The 18,404-nt window shown below is 41.3% G+C and overlaps 1 protein-coding gene across 6 annotated transcripts in view; it reads left to right on the forward strand.

Moving 5' to 3' along the window:
• LOC120731783 (plexin-A1-like) overlaps nt 1-18,404 on the forward strand; it is a 190,683-nt gene that overhangs the window by 123,788 nt on the left and 48,491 nt on the right. For all 6 annotated transcript variants that reach the window (XM_040029020.1, XM_040029019.1, XM_040029018.1 and 3 more), the window contains exon 10: nt 8,261-8,461. In XM_040029020.1, the coding sequence (XP_039884954.1) occupies nt 8,261-8,461 (201 nt within the window). The remainder of the gene's footprint in view (nt 1-8,260; nt 8,462-18,404) is intronic.

The following is an 18,404-nucleotide window of genomic DNA, read 5'->3' on the forward strand; positions in this document are numbered from 1 at the left end:
TGCACCATCCATCAGGCTCAGTAGAAGCGGGGAGGCTGGGTAGACTTTCGTGTAGTAGACAACTGCACAAAGACAGAGTTTTATTCATGGAAGAGGGAGAAGTTTAGCAAATGCAGCTTGTGTTAAGCGAGTATTAATAGCACATTATTGGTGTATTTGGTTGAAAAGTCTTCATCCTCATACGACATTGAGAAAATGTGAAGAATTCTCTCCTTGATGTAATTCGCCGACAGACGACAAAGCCCACTGATGCTGCAGGTATCACCCCAGCTGTGCTAACACACCAGCTGCAGCACTGAATACAATACAAGTGAAAGCTAAATGAAGACTAGGTGTGAAGTAAAGATTCACAGGAATGGACACATAGGCACACTCGTAGGAATATGACATGATAGATGCACAGGGGTTTGCAGCACGCGTGGATTAGTGTTTGTCTTTGTGCCAGTGTGTTTCTTTGTGTCAGTCACATGTCCCAGTGGTTCAATTATTCAGGCTGTGTTAAATCTTCATTTCCGCAGCCCTCACAGCCAGCCTGCCTAATGGTGAACACAGATGAATATTGCATTTTCGCCATCAACCCTTGCGTGTGTCAAAGACAGGATAGAAGAAATAAATACAGAGTCACTGAAGGAAGGAGATGTCAGCAGTTGGAGACAGAGTAGTAACACAGTAAAGTGAGCTGAAGGAAAAGCAAACTCCGAAGTGCAGGCAGATCAGAAAAGGAGAGCGATTGTGATTGAGAAACGCTAACTGCCTGCTGGGATGGAGAGGCATAGAGAAAGAGAGGCAGGAAATAAAATCCGGTAGCGTGCTGAGTCGCCCAGTCTCACAAGACCAGCTAACTGTGTCTGTCATGTTGGGCTTTTCACTGTGCTGTTTTAGTAAAGTGGCTCTCACTGATTTTTATTCCAGCCTCCATTTCATGACACTATTGCACTCCTATAGAAACTCAAGATGGACAGTGATGCACTTACATACAAGCTTCAGAAAGATGGAGAGTTATTTTTTTAACCTTTTGAATCTTGACGTTATTTTAAAACACAAAGATTTTTTTTTAATCTCCTAGCTGCTTTTGCATGCCATCCTTACTTCAGCAGCAGGGTTGTTAACCTACCTTTTCTTTGAAAATTGGCCTAAGGGGAGGTTGTTCGCACAGTGCTCTTTGTTCCATTGTTATGGATCTGATTAGAAGCACTGATCAAATCCTCACACTTGCTGGCATTAAAATACGTGGGGGGAAATCACATAAAATCATATAAAAACAAAGTGTAGAATTCATGATTCCTGTAGTTTGATTTAAGACTACAATAGTCAGACGTCATTAGATCTGAAGTAAACCTTCACCTTATGCTGCCAGTTTTTCATGATTCAGCACATTTTGGGGGTGGAAACATTTCTTTGACGATTTGATTAGTTACATATGTGAGCTAAAAGACAAATGTAATTGTTTTGATTTTTCTCTTTAATTATGACTGATTTATTAGACTTGTTTTATACTATTTTACCCTTTAAGGAATGTGCAGAAAGTGTGTTGGTACACTGTTCAGTTCCAAATTTATCAGCGGACCTTTGCACTTTGGATTCTTAATGACCAGCTTCTTTAAGATCATAAATGTGTAAATCATGGTAACAAAGCTGATCAGAGTTAATCATTAAGGGAACCTGCAAACAAAATTAGAAATGAGTTCAGATAATATTGTTCTGCTCATCCACTTAATCTGGAAAACAAAAGTCAGTTTTAGTCTATCCTTTTGCTGAATTATGGTGCTGTCTTCAGAGAAGAGGCATGAGGCAGGAGACAGGAGAGCGTATCTACCTCTAAAATCAAAGCTTGTCTTTGAAAAGCTGAAAAGCACAAGGTTTGATTGCTGCTGACATATCTGGGTTAGAATGATAACGGGGTGCCAAGCGCCCCCACCCCTCCCCCTCTACTCTATGAAAATCCATAAGGAGAAAAAAAATAAAGGATGTGCTCTCAAAAAAATATTCACACATTCTTGCTTTTTATTGTTTTATGGCATACTGCGCCATGTGTGTCGAGGGGATAAACTGTGTAGGTTTGGCAGCTTTCTTGTAAGTCAAGGATGAGGGATTAGGAGATGAAATCAACATGTATGTTTGCTTGGGTGTTACATCAAAGCAGTCTGAGCGTGCGTGTGTGTTTGCACAGCATAGCAGGATCATGTATGTAGGTAGGTTCAGTCAAGCATCTGCTCCGTGAGACTTTGATAATCCATGTTGAATTACATTTATATCACACATTCTCTGGCATCTCACTTTAAATGAAACTCTCCATTCTCTGCTCCTTCATTCCTCTGCGCTCATCCCCTTATTTCCCTCTCTCTCTGTCTTCCTCCCTACATCGCTGCTCTGCTAAGAAAGCAGGGCGTGGGCAGACAATCTCATAGTCCCTTTCAAGGTTCAAAGTCCCTTTTCTTCCTCTGCTTCCCTCGCTCCTGCTCTGTTCTACATGTTGCTGCCTTATTAAGTTGTTCCACTCTTTCCCCCACAGTCTCTCTCCCTCCCTTCCCCCCCACAGTAGGTGTCTGTCTGGTCACAGAACATCTTTCTGGTTTCTGCCTGCTAATAAGCTCGCATCAACTTTGTGTGCACACGTGCTTCCGCATATGAACCACACCCTGCAGCTTGCGGAGATGTTCCGTTTTATTCACTTTTAATAATACTTGCACCTCTGGGTGTCATATATTACATGTGTTGTAGTAATTGTATCATTGTGTATTTAATGGCTTGTAGATTTAAGGCTTAATATGCCTGTGCACTCTCCTTCTGGTCTTTATATTCAGACCTAATGGATCTTATGTTTTTTCCTTACTAGTATGAGTCCAAAGTCCAAAACTAGTACGCGCACAAAGACAGACACACAGACAGACACACACACACACACACACACACACACACACACACACACACACACACACACACACACACACACACACACACTCACTCACTCACTCACTCACTCACTCACTCACTCACTCACTCACTCATTTAAAGAAGCACATGGCTGCAAGCCAGCTGCTACACAGAAGACAAGGGAGCAAGAGAATATGTGGTCCTTGAAATGACAATATGATGTATGACATGGCATGGTATTACGTGGCTTACATCAATTAAGGAATGAGCTTCAATTAACAATGTGGTTTAAATTCCCCCAAATCTCATTTAAAAAGCTGTTTCTTAAACCTGAAAACCATTCATATGTCTTTAAATGATCAGTTATTAAGCATTAAACAATTCATGTAGATGAAAAGAACAATGTAGTCTAATCAGTAACCACCGCAGTATATTATAGTACTGTTATCACGTTTCCACCCGTAGAATCTTTTGTAAGTGATTCTGTTGTTGATTTGGCGTCATCGTACTGCACTGTTAATGTTTAATTTTACCACCTGTGTCCTGTTTTGTGTCTGGGTATTTATCTTTCTGGAACATAACGATGCTGTATGGCTGTATATGATCTTTGGTGGCACAGATATTAAGATGCTGAAATTCCAGCTGCAAAAACAGTTAAACTGATAATATAACAATGTGACTGTGGTTTATGTTTTAATTATTCAGCATTACGTATTAGTTGACTGGAGGTGGGTGGCCCTCAACAAAGGTTACTTGTTTAAGATGTTAACCTTCAGTTTTAATGGTGCAAGTTTCACACTGCTAAAATGTGTGATCCACCCAGTGCTATTTATTAATGTATAGTGGATTGAACTAAAGGATAAATGGGACTCTGAAGTTCAAGGCTGCAGCTCTTTGGTTTGCGATGTGAGACCTCTGTCAGAAACCCTGGGGGCCATGTCGACAGCCGGCAGGGGGGTGGGCGTCCAACACTCTCCATATCCCCTTTTGTCTGCCCCCCCGTGACTGACACACACGGACACACTTACATGCACACATACACACTGTCCCTGTTATTGTACCAGTGTGCCCCCCCCTCAGCTCCTGTGTGACCATCTATGCCATCTCATCTCTCCCCCGGGTTCCCCATATCGCTTTACTTCATAATTTAGCATGTTATTTTTTCTCCTCCCTGATCTATAGTCCCCACATCACAGAGGCAGCTAATTAATTATGGATGGATGCAGGGGGGGTGGGGGCTAAGAGAGACTAGGGGGGGCTTTAAAAAAACGACCAGACATCCACCTCATTACATATGCGCAGTGTTTTTGGAGCTTTATTAATTTATATCTTGTCAGGCTATGCCACAGCCTTCAGAACTCTTTTGGCTTTTTAATACAGTTATTTATTTATATAGCGCCGCACACTGACTTTTGCCTTCATCCTCCCACTCTGCGCTCGCTTTCTTTTTCTCTCCTTTCACACCACCCCGTCGAAGTCTTGATTTTAATCTCTCACCTTCAACATATCTGCATGAACACACAGACATGCGCACTTTCCTGCCGGCTGTCTCATTATCTGCTCTTGGCGGATGTTAAAAGGTGTTTTGCTCACCTGCAAGAAGAGATTATCTCCTTTCCCTGCCGAACACTGGTTTTATTAATTTTTTTTCTCGTATATTTTCTCATTTGGTGTGGTAGACGTAGCGTGTAAATATCAGAGCACTGAAAATGAAGGAATTTATTAGATTGAGCTGGAACTGGAATGGCAGTTTGAGTACTTGCACTCAAAACTTACTTCTGCAGTAGCATTTTTTTTTAATGACCCAGTCTTTATTAAATACAATTAAATTAAATATTACAGTCTATATAATTATATATTCCTTTACTGTAAAAGAGTAGTGGGACTAGCCTCAGGCAGCAAAGCTAACAGGGGCCTTTGAGGGAAAACAAATACAAAGAGGTGAGAAAAGCCCTCCGGCTACTTTAACAGAAGCTGCAGACTTGGACTTCAGCCATCAAAAAACACACACCCTTTGCAACATCGACACTCGTTGTTATTCTCAAAAACACAGGTACATGCTCCTAGAGCACAGTCCAGTCAGTGTGGGAGGATTTGACATTGTCATAATTAGTACAGTCAGAAGAAGAGAGTTAAATTTGGCAAAGGGGTTTTCTGTTACACTATCTACATCTGTTGTTTTTAAAAATACTTATAAAGATGTCAGAATGCAAAGACAGTCATCAAAATCTTAAGATTGAGCAGATGTTTTTGTGCTGTGTTCTCGTTTGGAGAAACCATCTGTGGCGTGCATTCCTTCAGGCATCTTTTCCACTTCACGGGCGCATGCGACTTTACCGTGGTTACACTACAGTGAGATTAAGTGATCCTTATGATGAAGCGAGCTGCTGTTCTGTGCAAACAGTTCCTGGTGTGAAGCATTTATGTGTAAAGACGAACTCAAATCAGCCTTCGATCATCTATTGAATAAAATTTGCAAATGCAAAATAAAACATGTGCGCAGGTAGGTACAAAAAAACTGCAGATACTCACATTTTTTACATGTCATATCTAGCCAATAAAGCCACTGTATCCGTCTTCACAGATGAATTGAAGTTCGAGAAGTCAGGAAAAGGAAGGAAATAAAGGGGAAAAAAAAAAAAAAAGATCTCTTTCAGCTTCAAACGAATCCCCCCCCAGTGAAATATTGTTTCGGTGCACCCTGCACTTTGTAGCCCTAATGCAAGCTTTGAACTGTTTTGGCACCTGTCACAAAAACTGATGGAATAGTTTTTCCTTGCAGAGCACTTTCTTCTTTATCCTGCTCTCTTTCCCACAATGTCCTGTTTTTCCTGCCTTCTACCTCCTTTCTCTTTTTCTCCCAGAACTCCTTTCCATTGTGTCTTGAAAGCACCATCAGCTTGTATTTGAACAAAGTACTTACTTGAATTTTCTTCTATTTTTCTGCATTGACACCCTTAAAATGCCCAAAGAGGAAAAAGGTTGTTTATTATTATTATTATTATTATTATTATTGTAATATTTTAACCTATTAAATAATTGTTTTGCTTTTTATTAAATTTAATACAGAAGACTGAAAGAAGCAAAGGGCAGTATAACGACGACTGGTAGAAAAACGCTCAGCTGACACAAATTCAATAGACGGATAAATAAAACATTGGCTAGCTGCAGCTTGTCCTACAGGCTATGTTAGCTTCTAACACATTGGCTTCTACTAGTTAGCTTTAACAGCAGGATACTGAAACCTTTCCTTTTCTCTCTTGTGGCTCCCTGGACAATGCAAGCCCACGGCTTTTGACATGAGCATTTCTTTCCCCTCTGAAGCAGACTTCAAACCACATCATCTCTTTCCTCTTTCTCCCGCTCGCTCTGTCTCTACCCTTCCATCAATTTTCAAGTGTTTTCAGATACTCTAGGCAGTTAATTAAGTAGGACATTGTCATGGGGCTTGGGTACATGGTGTGGATGATGCTGGATGAATGTGTGATAAAGAGATCGAAGTGATGCAGAGGGATTCAGGCATTCTACCTGAATATTTGTCATTTCCTGATTCTTGTATTATTTTTCTTTTTATTTCCTTTTGATCCCTCTTTATTCAGTCTTCATATCCTTTTTTCTCCTTTCCTTTTTTCCTTTGCTTCTCTTACTACTCGGCTTTCTTTTCCTGTTGCTCGCTCCCCAGTTAAACTGGTTCCTCTGGTTCTTGCTGTTTCCTTCATTTATTTCTCTTCTTCTCAAGAATCTTTCCTCTCCTTTCTTTCCTCCATTCCCTACTTCACTCCCTCCTTCTACACCATCCATTTTCCCTGCACACCAATCTTCCCCACACCCGCCGCCTTCTTCCTAGTTGATTATACATCAGGTCTTCAGCAACCCGCTTCTTCCTACTATAGTATTCCCCTCTCTCATTATGTGTTGTGCATGTGTTTGTGTGTGATCAGACACACAAGGCCAGGGCTAAGCAGGCTAATGAACAAACTCCAGCATTGTGTTCAGGCCCTGGGGACATGCTGTAGCTTCTAATGTATAATAGCTACAGCTAGAGGAGGGGAAAGAAAAAAATCACTGACAGTGAGCCAGCTATCTGCTTAAAGAAACAACAAGAAGTGTGAATATTTTACAAGGATCTGGTCAGTGCTTTCCTTTTCCCTTAGTGTATCTTATTCTTGCCTTTGGACTTGTCAGCGTGAGTGTGTTGCTCTGTAGAGCTGCACTATCTTGCTGGGACTATGAAATCTAAAATGAATACTTTTAGAGGAACACTCTGAATCTTAATCTATTGTTTTAGGGCCTTTTATCCTTCTGAAAGAAGTCCAGTTTGCATTCTCTATCTGCACACGTCTCTTATAATTTGAGTTACTTTACAGTGTCTCCAGGTTGTAAAATTTGTGATTTGTCAGCACTGATCTGGTTTATTATCCTTTTGGCTCAAGAGGCAGAGTACGGGGTGGGATGGTTCCACCCAAGTTTTAACTCGTGTTTTTTAGGATCTGTCACCCACCCTCCTGCTCTCTTTCTCTGGCTCTCATTCTAACTGTTGACAGGATCTGCATCAGTGCCAGATCGTGGCATGAACACTCTAATGACTTCATTTCTTCCAGCACATGCACAAATGCATATCTAGGGAACATTACATACTGAGCAGACTGCCCAATCTACTTCTTGTTCAGCAAACACATGCGACCATACTTAATTAGTCCAATTGCATATTGAGAAACCTATTTGTCTTACACATCTATGGAAGGACACACACACACCCTCCGGGGTTGTGTACTGCAGTGATGTAAGCCAGTGGATGGGCTACTTCCAGATGATCCAAACAAGACATTCAGCTCTGGCCAATATCCCTGTGAGAGCGTGCGCACACACTCACACAAACAGGCTGAACACAAGTTCATGAGCTCATTACTCCATTCCACACATGGATATAATACGCTGCAGCGTTTCCTCGTGCCAAAACAATGTTACACCATTGTGATGCGAGTAATTTTACTTGGTAGATAATAGTTTATGAGCTATAGACAAAAAGCTTTTTTGCTCTAATGTTGTTGTACAGCATTAATCTGGTGCAAGGCCAGCATGAGTGTTGCACAAGCATACAGCACGCGAACAGTGCATCACAGCGCGACTCTAGACTAGAGCGTGTTATGGGAAATCTGGCATGAAGGCAAATGCGGTACGCAAGCCTCAGCCTTCTTGCCTCTTCAGCTGTTAACAGCAAACAAATGATATATTTTGTCATCCCAGCTCTTATCTTGCTGTTATTCACTTCTTGTTTGCATGCCTTTCTGACTTTGTGGAATAATCTGACTCTCTTTATTCTTTAACGGTCTTGTCTTGGGTGTAAAAGTTAAGCATTTATTTTCCCCACATTTGTTTTTCACAGGATTGCCCTCAGATTCTGCCGTCAACCCAGATATACATCCCTGTCGGGGTAACAAAGCCAATCACCTTAGCTGCAAAGAACCTGCCACAGCCCCAGTCTGGACAGAGAAACTATGAGTGCGTCTTCCACATCCAGGGGGAGATCCACAATGTGCCTGCACTGCGATTCAACAGCACCTCCATCCAGTGCCAGAAAACTGCGGTTAGTATGGAGAGATTGAATGTATTTATTTTATGCAATCAAGCTGAATGAAGTGATGTTAATGGTGAAAAACAAAGCAGGTGTTGTGATGTACACTAACAGTTTGAAGGGGGGGGGGGGTTTCTCTCGGGCACTGGTAAAATAAAAGCAGCCAAAATTCCTGAACACTGAACAGGGCAAGAACTGCACACAGAGTAGAAGGATAACCATTAAGCACTGTTACTTTTGACCTAATCAATGCAACTAGGTATCTAAATCATGCTCCCAGTGCGGGCATTGACTTGGCCAAGGTTAAATAATGGCCTCCTACAGGTAATGGCTATCTAGACACTAATGTGCTCATTGTCCTGATAGATGTCGTGCATTACTTGGACACTAGCATAGTCTTGATCAAAATAAATGATGTAATACTATAGAATTGATAGTTAGCAATTAGATATTGTGACAGCAAGTGTTTACATTTGAATTAATACAAATTTATAATGAGGCATTTCCTGTTCTGGTCCAAATCATAACAGATTGTCATGGCTGATGTGTAATATATAAATTATTGATCAGGTACGATGGTCAGCCATAGTGGGGGGTTTTTTCTCCCAATGCTTCTGTTATTTATTTATTTTTTTATGTATTCATGGCTTTGTCTGATAGGGATGAGTGGTTAGTTGGTTGGTGTCTTCCAGATTAAAGCAGTCTAAAGGAGTATTTTGTTTCTTTGCAGAAGTTTTTAATAAGTGTAGAGGGTTTGCTGGTAGGTTGAAGTGTTTCTGCGTGTAGGCCCATGCCTGTCCAATGTGTTGAAATGTGGTTGTGTGTTTATATTTTTATATATATAAATATGTGTGTGTGTGTGTGTGTGTGTGTGAGGCTTCAAACTAGCATGACAGATAAGAGGTAGCTAGCGTCGCGCTTCACTGAGGCTGAAAATGTGAAGAGGAAGTCTGTCTCTGAAGCTAGTTGGGAGCGGATTGATCATGTTTACACCTCGACTCTATACCTCTCCCTCTCCCTTCCTCTATGTGTCTGTAGAGCCCATCTTTCTCCCTGACACTCTTCCTCCCACTGTCTGTCATTCTTTCTTCTTCCTGCTCTTCCCTACTTTTCTCACTCCATCTCCCTCGTCTCTCATAAGTTCACTTTTGCTACTTGTTTCTGTTCGTGTCTGATTCCATCCTAAGATATACGATGCCATTAGAGCTACTGCTGTTAATTTAGTTTTACATGAGGATGTTTAGCTGCCACAATAACACACTTGGAAGAAAATAGATTCAGAGACGGTAGAAACCTCAGGATGTCTCTGCCTAATAAGATTTAGCACTTACTCACTTCTCAATTAGCAGCAACTGGTCATAATAGGCACAGATTGCCACACGAATTCAGACACTGGCAGACACATTTAGAGTACAGGGTAGCAGTAGTCTCTGTTTAGCTGTATAGCTTGATGTGTAGCCGCTGTGACGGCTAGCACAGTGTTTGATTCTGTCTGTATCGACGGACAGTCTTTAGGTGTTGGCACACGCTAGCCAGTTGTTTGTGAAGGCAGGGCTAATTACCTAACGCAAGGCTTGTCTCTCCACAGAGATGCTTGTTTATTGACTGTTTATTGTAGCTGCAAGGCCAGTGTTAATCAACAGCAAAGCCTAGCCTCAGCCAAAAGCTGAATTTCTCCATTTGATGTCCACAAAGCAGACATGCTAGCAGTAATTAGCGCGGGACTGTCAACACTTAGCCCCTGTTAGCAAATAGCAGTGGCATCCTGACTGTATGGCCAGATATCGATGTAGCGTGTTCATCTAGTGTGCATGCATCCATATTTAGTTTCAGAGTAGGAAAAAGGTGCCAGCTGCATGAACTTGCAGTTAGGGCATAATTCATACTGGCTCAAGATTAAGAGTTTAATTATGTGTCATGAATTATTACTTTGAGAGTCTTATTATAGCTCTGGAGCGGCATTTTGGAAGAAGCGGGTCTTAAATATTAGTTTATCTATTTATAGACCTTTATATCTCTACTTTCTGCAAGCACCCCTCCGTGATTGTTCTTACTTTGACAGTGTTCAGAACCAACTCAATAAATCATGAATGGTTCTGCAGTAGAAATAGACTTTATCTGTTATACTGTGTGCACACTGCTGCCTCAGCTTACAGGCATACAGCTGTGAGGATAGGGGTCGATCAGTGTCTGTTCATGTGTGCACATCTGCATGCTTCTATATTCCTTAGGCTACGGATCCCCGGGTAGCTATGCATGAGTGTGTTTGGATGTGCAGTTCCAGAAGAAGACTGTAAGGGGCATTACACTTGCTGATCAGTGTGATAAACACAAGCGCTGCATAATCAACAATATAGCTTTTTGTTTGAGATCCACAGCAAGTGCCATATGAGACACATTACTTAGAAAAGGTGAAGATGAGGGCTGAGATGAGACGTGTGCTGAGAATTTCTATAAAGTGAAGAGGAAGTACAGAGTGGACAGTATACGTGAAGGTGGGAAATGGATGTATGCGCAGAAGTCGATGAAAGGAGAAGGGATAAAAAGAGTGGTACAACTACAAATCAGTGGAAATGGCCAAAAAAGAATATAGGAGAAGGCAACGTGGACTAGGGAAATTGGTGCGTAGTTGACAATTTCAGGTGAGATGAATGGAGAAAAGTGAGAGGGAGAGTGATATTGAAAAGAACAGAGGGGGAAACGAGATGAGAAGCTGTAAGAGAGAAAATCAGCTCAAAAGTGTCTCCTGAGGCCAAAACTCATTCTCCTTTCTTTTATACAATATCATCAGACTATCCGAAAGAAATAACTATCCACAGGATATTCAAGACATCCACAGTCGGATAATGTTTAAACTTTAGTTTCCCATACCTTACTGCTCTTACAGTGACCATAATAACTCAATGCTCTTGCGTTGTATCTCCTAACAGGAGGCTGTCAATATCCAACTGCATATGTGGCAGACATGATATATGATAGTGTAACTTCAGCTCTATGCTAACCTTGTTGGGTATTGACTTTCCATATCTGCTCATGGGAGAAAATATTGGTGCTGTGGTATTTCTGTATAAGGTTACTGTACATACCAGCTGATCCCAACGGGGAAAGAGCAAGCATATCATAAGACCAGAGAAAGAATGCAATATTGGAAAACGGTTTTCTTTTGCAAGAGGGGACACGAAACAAGCCTTTGTCTTCATGGTGTTAAGACTTTGAAGAGTCATGCATTTAGAGTAAGGGTTTAAAAACACTGCTCAGAGCTCTAATTTCTGCTGTGTTAAGCCTCCATAATGTTTATATTGTGAAAGGAATGTCTCATCACACACTTTGCATTTTTAACTTTTGAAGTTGGGTATATAGCCAAAAGTAATTCAGCATTTATTCTTTAGGAACCTGTGAAAGTTGGTGAAATGGCAGATTGTCAGAAGTCCATTTGCAAGTTAATTGGAGAAAAATGCTGATCATTTTATAAGAAGAAAAAAAGTGTCCTATTCGTATTTATTAGTGCCAAACAAGCCCACATTACTACTGACACATACAGAGCCATCCGCTATGCCTTATGGTAGCAGTTAACTCCGGTCAGCAGCGACCAAACCAACAAGCTGGTGTCTACATTGGTGCCTTCCGGTTTTCTGACCCGGTCCAGACAGCTTCCTTGTGTGTGATCCAATCAGGGGCTTCGGTTAAGGTACAAAGGCCAATAGGATGCTGAGCTGTGGGCTGGGAAGTTGTGCTCATAGTGCCAGAGGGGTCGTTGGAGCAACAAACACATGTACACACAATTCTTTCACACACAAATGACTGCAGTCTTGGGTCAGACAGGCTGATGTAGCGCAGCTGGACATCGTTCGAAGGTTGTGGGTGAGAGAGGAGAGTCAAACTGTTCAAGACTTTTTGTTTCTGTTCTTTTATCTTCATGTGTTCTTAGCCTTTTGTCCATTTGTGCGTCTCCATTCTCCTACCCTCAGTTCCCTCTTTATCCTTCTTCCTTGTTTCTCCCTGGAGGGCAGGAATGAGAGGACAGATAATATCAGAGCGGGCCTTACACCATTACCTTCTGTCTGATAAACAGCTCGGCCACTCCATCACCCTCTTTCTCCCAGTCCTTCACCAGTGGAGAAAAAAAAAACAGACATGGGGGCAGGAGGAGAAAATCTAGTTTGGGATAGGGTGTGTGTCTGTGTGCTTCGCTTCTGTGTATAGAGAGCAGCTGTTTGTTAAAGTAGAGATGCGAAGTATCAGGGGTCCTGATGGCATCCAATTAAGGGAGATAAAATGATGATGAATTGCTGCTGGGCAGTGGAGACCAGTGCTCCTGTATCAGTGTGTGTGTGTGTGTGTGTGTGTGTGTGTATGCATGCACATATGAGCTCACTTATACAGGAAGAGAGCAGAAGAAAGCAACCATACTGATTTGGGGAAGATTGTGTTGGGGAAAACAAAGAAGAGCGGGGTTGGAGAAGAAAAGACACAAAAGGGAAGTTTCTAGGCAAAGCTTCCAGGAAAAAGAGAGGTAGAGAGCAGTGTGCAAGATGGATGAGGAGGAGGAGAAGTGAAAGAAGAAGGGTGTATTGAGACTGTACTGTGAGAGAGTTTGAGGAGAGGACAAATTGTCTGCTGGCTTCCGATGGGAAATGAGAGAAGTATGGCAGACAAGAAAGATGGATAAATAGATGAATGAATGGATAGACTGAGCAAACAGAGGTCTAGAGAAGAGGCTAAACATGTCTGCAGGGAGAGTGGTTAATACAAACCACACTGGTCTAATGGTGTCACACACCCCGTGATGTGTGTGTGTGTGTGTGTTTGTAAGAAAGAGAGAGAGAGGGCTGAAGCTCAGTCCTAATACAAACTAAACTCTTGACTTTTTATGGGAACAGTAAAACTAAAGTACTAAATTGCATATTAAAAAAATTAAAATTTAAACGCACTATAGCATGCACATATATTCATACACATATAGTGCTAAAGGTAGCAGGACAAGGCTAATGAGGGCCTCGGTGCTGTTGGGTGGAGGGTTGGTGCAGCAGAGCAGAGTACAGTCTGGCCTGGCATGGCCTAGCTCAGCTTAATGAGATATAAACACTAGACCTGCCATTGCACTCAGCCACAGCACACACTGACACTGTTTTAATTGGCTTGCACATTCTGTGTGTATTGTGTGGGGATGGATTTGGGGAAAAAGCAGTAGACATTCACTGGGTTTTACTGTGGATAGCTGCAGATGAAAGATTATCATCATGTGGCAGCCCAGACTCATCTGATCTGTTACAATGTTGTTTAAAGTTAATCTATTTGTCTTAGTAGATCTTATAGCTGGGAGTAACATGAGTCTTGATCATGTGATTTCCTACTATAGCTCAAATTACTTGTGTACATATCTGTTTAAGTTTGTGATATTTAAACAAGATCTTGTGTTTGCTCATCTGTGCTTATTTGGCATTTATCTGACTGCTCGCTGACCCATCTTCTATTAAAGCAGCTCAAAGTGAGAGAAAGAACAGACAATGACCTTCCTATAGTGTGCTCTTTTTCCCTCTCCTGCATTCTTGTGCTCTCCAGCAGTGCCCCCTTTTTTACCTCCCTCTCACATACTGTGTGTGTCTCCCTCATTTTCCTCTTCATCTCTGTCCTGTTGCTGGCTCACTTGCTCTCCTCCCTTCTGGCAGGTGAAGAGCACAGCTCCCACGCTGCTGTCCTGGATAAATAAGAATTAACTGCAGCACAGCTATCTGCATATGCCAACTTCTCCACCCCACTTTTCTTATCTATTTCTCATTTCTCTCCGTCTCCCTGCATCTCTGCAATTTGTAACCTTTACTCCACATATCCTTTGTCTCATAGCAGCGCTGCACTTTTTCTAAATCATTATTTGAAGAGACATTTGAAAAGCTGAAGGGATTGTTATAGCAAGGCTCTCCTGCCATTACCCTGGTGAGAATAGAGACCATCAGGAGGTCAAGCCAGAGAAAAGACCTGGGCTTACTTTCACATCTCTTAGAGAGCATTTGCACACTTTTCTTTCCATGTGACTGTCTGAAGTGTGGCCATACATGTCAAACACCTTCTGATCACAGTATGCTGCCATAGAAGAATCAGTTTTCTTCTCCTTGTAAACATTCAAAAGATGCCTACCTTTTATTAGAATATTCATCGTTCTACAAATATTGATGTGCACAGAATGAGCCTGTGCAGTTTAAAGCACCATAAACATATTGTCAGTAATAGCATCTTACTATAAGCAAGTCATTCTATAAGAGATTAAAGTCTTTCATTAAAATATAATATTGGAAATTGGTAAATCTTCCTGGAAATCCTGTGATTAATTAAACCATTAAGTTAAGTTGCAGCATCACCTTATTTGTAATAAATACTGAGAGCATGGCTTGCACATGCTGACTTCATTTTGAAAAATTCGCAGTGGAGGAGACAGTGTAAAACTTTAAATGTTATTTTGTTTGCATTTTGTAATAAAGGGCTGCATAAAAACAAAGTTTGTCATTTAATGCCAGTTAATGTCTTCTATTTGTTGCATATTTGTTGTTAGCTTTGTTAATGTCATGGAGAGTGCGCTCAGTGATGGCAAACTACTGGAGTTACTGAGTCAAATCAAAATGTGGTCTGTATTTCCTCATTATGGGACCAGCATATACATACATATGTGTTATTTGGCAGAGAAGTTAGTTAGTGGCCACCAGAAGAATGGCATTAAGTTGAGGTAGGAGAAAAAGTCTGACGCCACTGAAAATCTGGACATTTCTGCCAACTACCAAAAATCAGCCTTTTGTCCTGGGAGAATTTTAGCAAGCTTACACTAGCTTAATGCATAGGCTGAAAAATAAGAAACATTGACTATGGCAGCATTATTTTTCCCTCAACCCAGCATTTTTCTCCCCTCCACCCCTCTCTTTTTCTTTCCATCAATGAAGGAAGCATGCATGTGTGCAAACGGGTATGCACATATGTGCGTTATTGTGTCTGTGCTGGAGATAAGCTGGGGAACTGGGCCCAGCCATGCTCCAATCCTGTTAGCATTAGCGATTAGCACTGGCTAACAGGCTCCTATTATGAGCAGGGGCTGATTCTCTGTCGCCTGACCGTACACATGCACACACGCACAAGCGTACACACAAACACAAAACTATAAGACGGATTACCACTTGATCCTTGATAAGGAAGCTATATCTGCCCAGAAGTTGTGTGTATATGAAAGACTGATGGTGTGTACGACAAGACTTGGACATCCACTGTATGCCGAGTCTTATCTAGGCTGGCAAACACACATTTAACTTTACTTCACTGTGGAATATGTCAGAACTAGAATGATGTAGGTTGAAGGTTATGTTATGTCAACTAATGGTTTTTGGATCACCTTGAGAAATCTGTGAACAGAGGAAGAGGGTAACCTACATATTACATACATATCCCAGGCATGGGCCTGCCCTGGGCAAAAGGGATATTTATTTATTTTATTTTTTTAGCACACCTTCAAAATGACCAATTATGAGGCCGTGGCTCTCATAGAATTTACCCATTGTTACCTGCCTTACTTTCCATCTTCACCCTACCTTTATTCATCTCCTTCATTCATCTACACCTGCCTCCCATTCTTTAGTTTCCAGTGACAAATGTCTCTTCTCTTCTTTGTTTTTGTTTTTTTGTTACACTGGCTTATTTGTTGTCACTGCATATTCTTGTTTCCTTTATGGAATCTCCATTTCCTGTTTCTGTCATCTGCTCTTTCATTGTAAATATTCTGCATCTCTAATTTTCTCTCTGTGTGCCCTCTTTGTAAAATGTAGTGATTTTGTGGCTCCATTTTTTCAATGTGACTTTGTTTTTTAGAATTATTTCTTGGTGTTTAATTTTCATACTGGAATTTGTTGTATGATGTGAGTAAACCCTGTCCAAGGTGCATGTGTGTATTCCCTGAACGCTGTGTTGTGCAACAGTGGTGGTTCAGTATAAAAGTTTAATAAGCCCTTGGTGCAATGAGAGAAGATGAGCTCTGGATAATAACCTAACCTTTCCAGTGGCTCCCCCACTCTCTGCTGCCCGTTTAACACACATACATGCACATACACTCTCCTCCCTAACTAAATATGCATGTTTGTGTTGTCCCAGTTCCCAATATAGACTCTTCTTTGAGGATTGATATACAGACATGGGCAAATTCTTGTATCATAGATTTAAAACAACAAAAAACAGAGGATAGATAGCTTTGGTGTTTTATTGGTGTGTACTTGTGGTGCACATTTTGAGTTAGACAACAAGGTTAAAAATCAGTGTTAAGAGGCTGATATACATCTAAAATATGTTACTATTCTACTTTGAGTAAAATTGGTAATATGGTCAAAGAAGAAAAAGGCCTTCTCTTAGAATTTGCTGTTCAGCAGAGAAGCAAGGGCAGAAATAAATGGCACCTCGGTCTCTTGTCCTTAACTAAAGCTAGTCTTCTGTCCTGTGGGAATACAGCAGATGGATGTATAGATATGTTTTTGTCTTTAAAAATGGTTTGGAAAGAAACGGTGTGGTATTCAAGTAATTGAAATTTTGGTTATTTGTTTTTCTTTTGTTATTCTTTATCATGTTGGTATTGCAGTGAGTTCCTTTCTCTCTGTTTGTGTGAGTTCAGATTAATTTAATTCAGGTTTATTTATATAGCAGTATTCCCTGTTAATCTCTACAAAATAAAGCATTCAGGATAACAGTGTTTAATTTTGTTTATTTGCCATTTTGATTTTGACTGCTTCAATTTAACAACCTTCGTGTCATGTTACAGATTATGAGAAACCTACCTGCTGCTTAGTGTAAACACAACTGACTGTTCAGAGAGCGGTTGATAATTTTCGAACCCCTTCATCAGCTTGAGCAATTTCCAAATACAAAGCTGACCTTGGCTGGTTAACAGCCTTCTTCTCTACTCTCACCATCTTTCTCCCACTTGCATCTCTACCTTTTATGTCTCAGCTTTATTCCAGATGTCTTGTGTTTCCTGCCTCTTTTTTTGCCTCTTTATCTCCTTCTCGCTGCAATGCTTTGATGCTTTTTCACTCTTTGCACATGTTCACAGTGCAGTGTCCCTGTGCACTTCCTTTTTTCTCCCCGTTCTTCTCTCCTATTGTCTTGCATGCAGATATACACTCAAACACACTCACACGTTCTCTCCATCTTTACCAATTGAAGAAGTGCTCTTGTTCCCAGGCAGACTGGGTGGTCTTGTGGTGGAGCGATGAGGAAGGAGGGAGGGAGAGATTGAAGAGGTTCATATGGTCAAACTTCAGAAGAGAAATAATAGCTGATGTCCAAAATGTGTTTTTGCTGTGCCCTATCTTCCTGTGTTTGCATGTGTTTTTATTCATCATATTTTACTTCCTGTACAGACCATGTGATCAGTCTTTGATGAATTTGCCGGCATCCTTCTCTGGAAGGAGTCCCATGTGCCGGACATATATTTATAGTACAGTGTGCACATGTGTTTTTCTGGAAATGTTTGGTATATCTGATAAGGAATCTGGTTCATATTTCCTTGTTTGACTGTGGACCTTTTGGGGGGGATTGAGGCAGATGAGAGAAAGTCAAGCTAAGATTGATAGGGGAAGAGGTTTGTAAAGAGGTATAGGGAAGGAATAATGAGAGGGAAAGGGAAAGAGGAAAAAGGAGGGTTGGAAAGGAGGATTGCAAGAGAAGGAGAGGCAGAGGAATGTGTGAAAAGACCGAGGCAGACATGTCAGAGAACAAATTGAAAATGCCAATTTCACTTTAGCCCCCACCAGCTCACGCGCTTACAGCCCAGCCCCGGCCTCTTATTCCATGTGTAAATGAATGGTGTCCACAGAATAACACACAATCACCTCTCTCTATCCATCTTGCCCTCGCTATTTCCCTTTCACCCTTTCTGCTGCATTACCTGCTCTATACCCCCTCTCCCTACCCTCTTTGTCATCCTTCCTTT

The sequence above is a fragment of the Simochromis diagramma genome, unplaced genomic scaffold, assembly GCF_900408965.1.
Source record: "Simochromis diagramma unplaced genomic scaffold, fSimDia1.1 OVJJ01000483.1, whole genome shotgun sequence".
In the NCBI taxonomy this organism is placed as follows: domain Eukaryota; kingdom Metazoa; phylum Chordata; class Actinopteri; order Cichliformes; family Cichlidae; genus Simochromis; species Simochromis diagramma.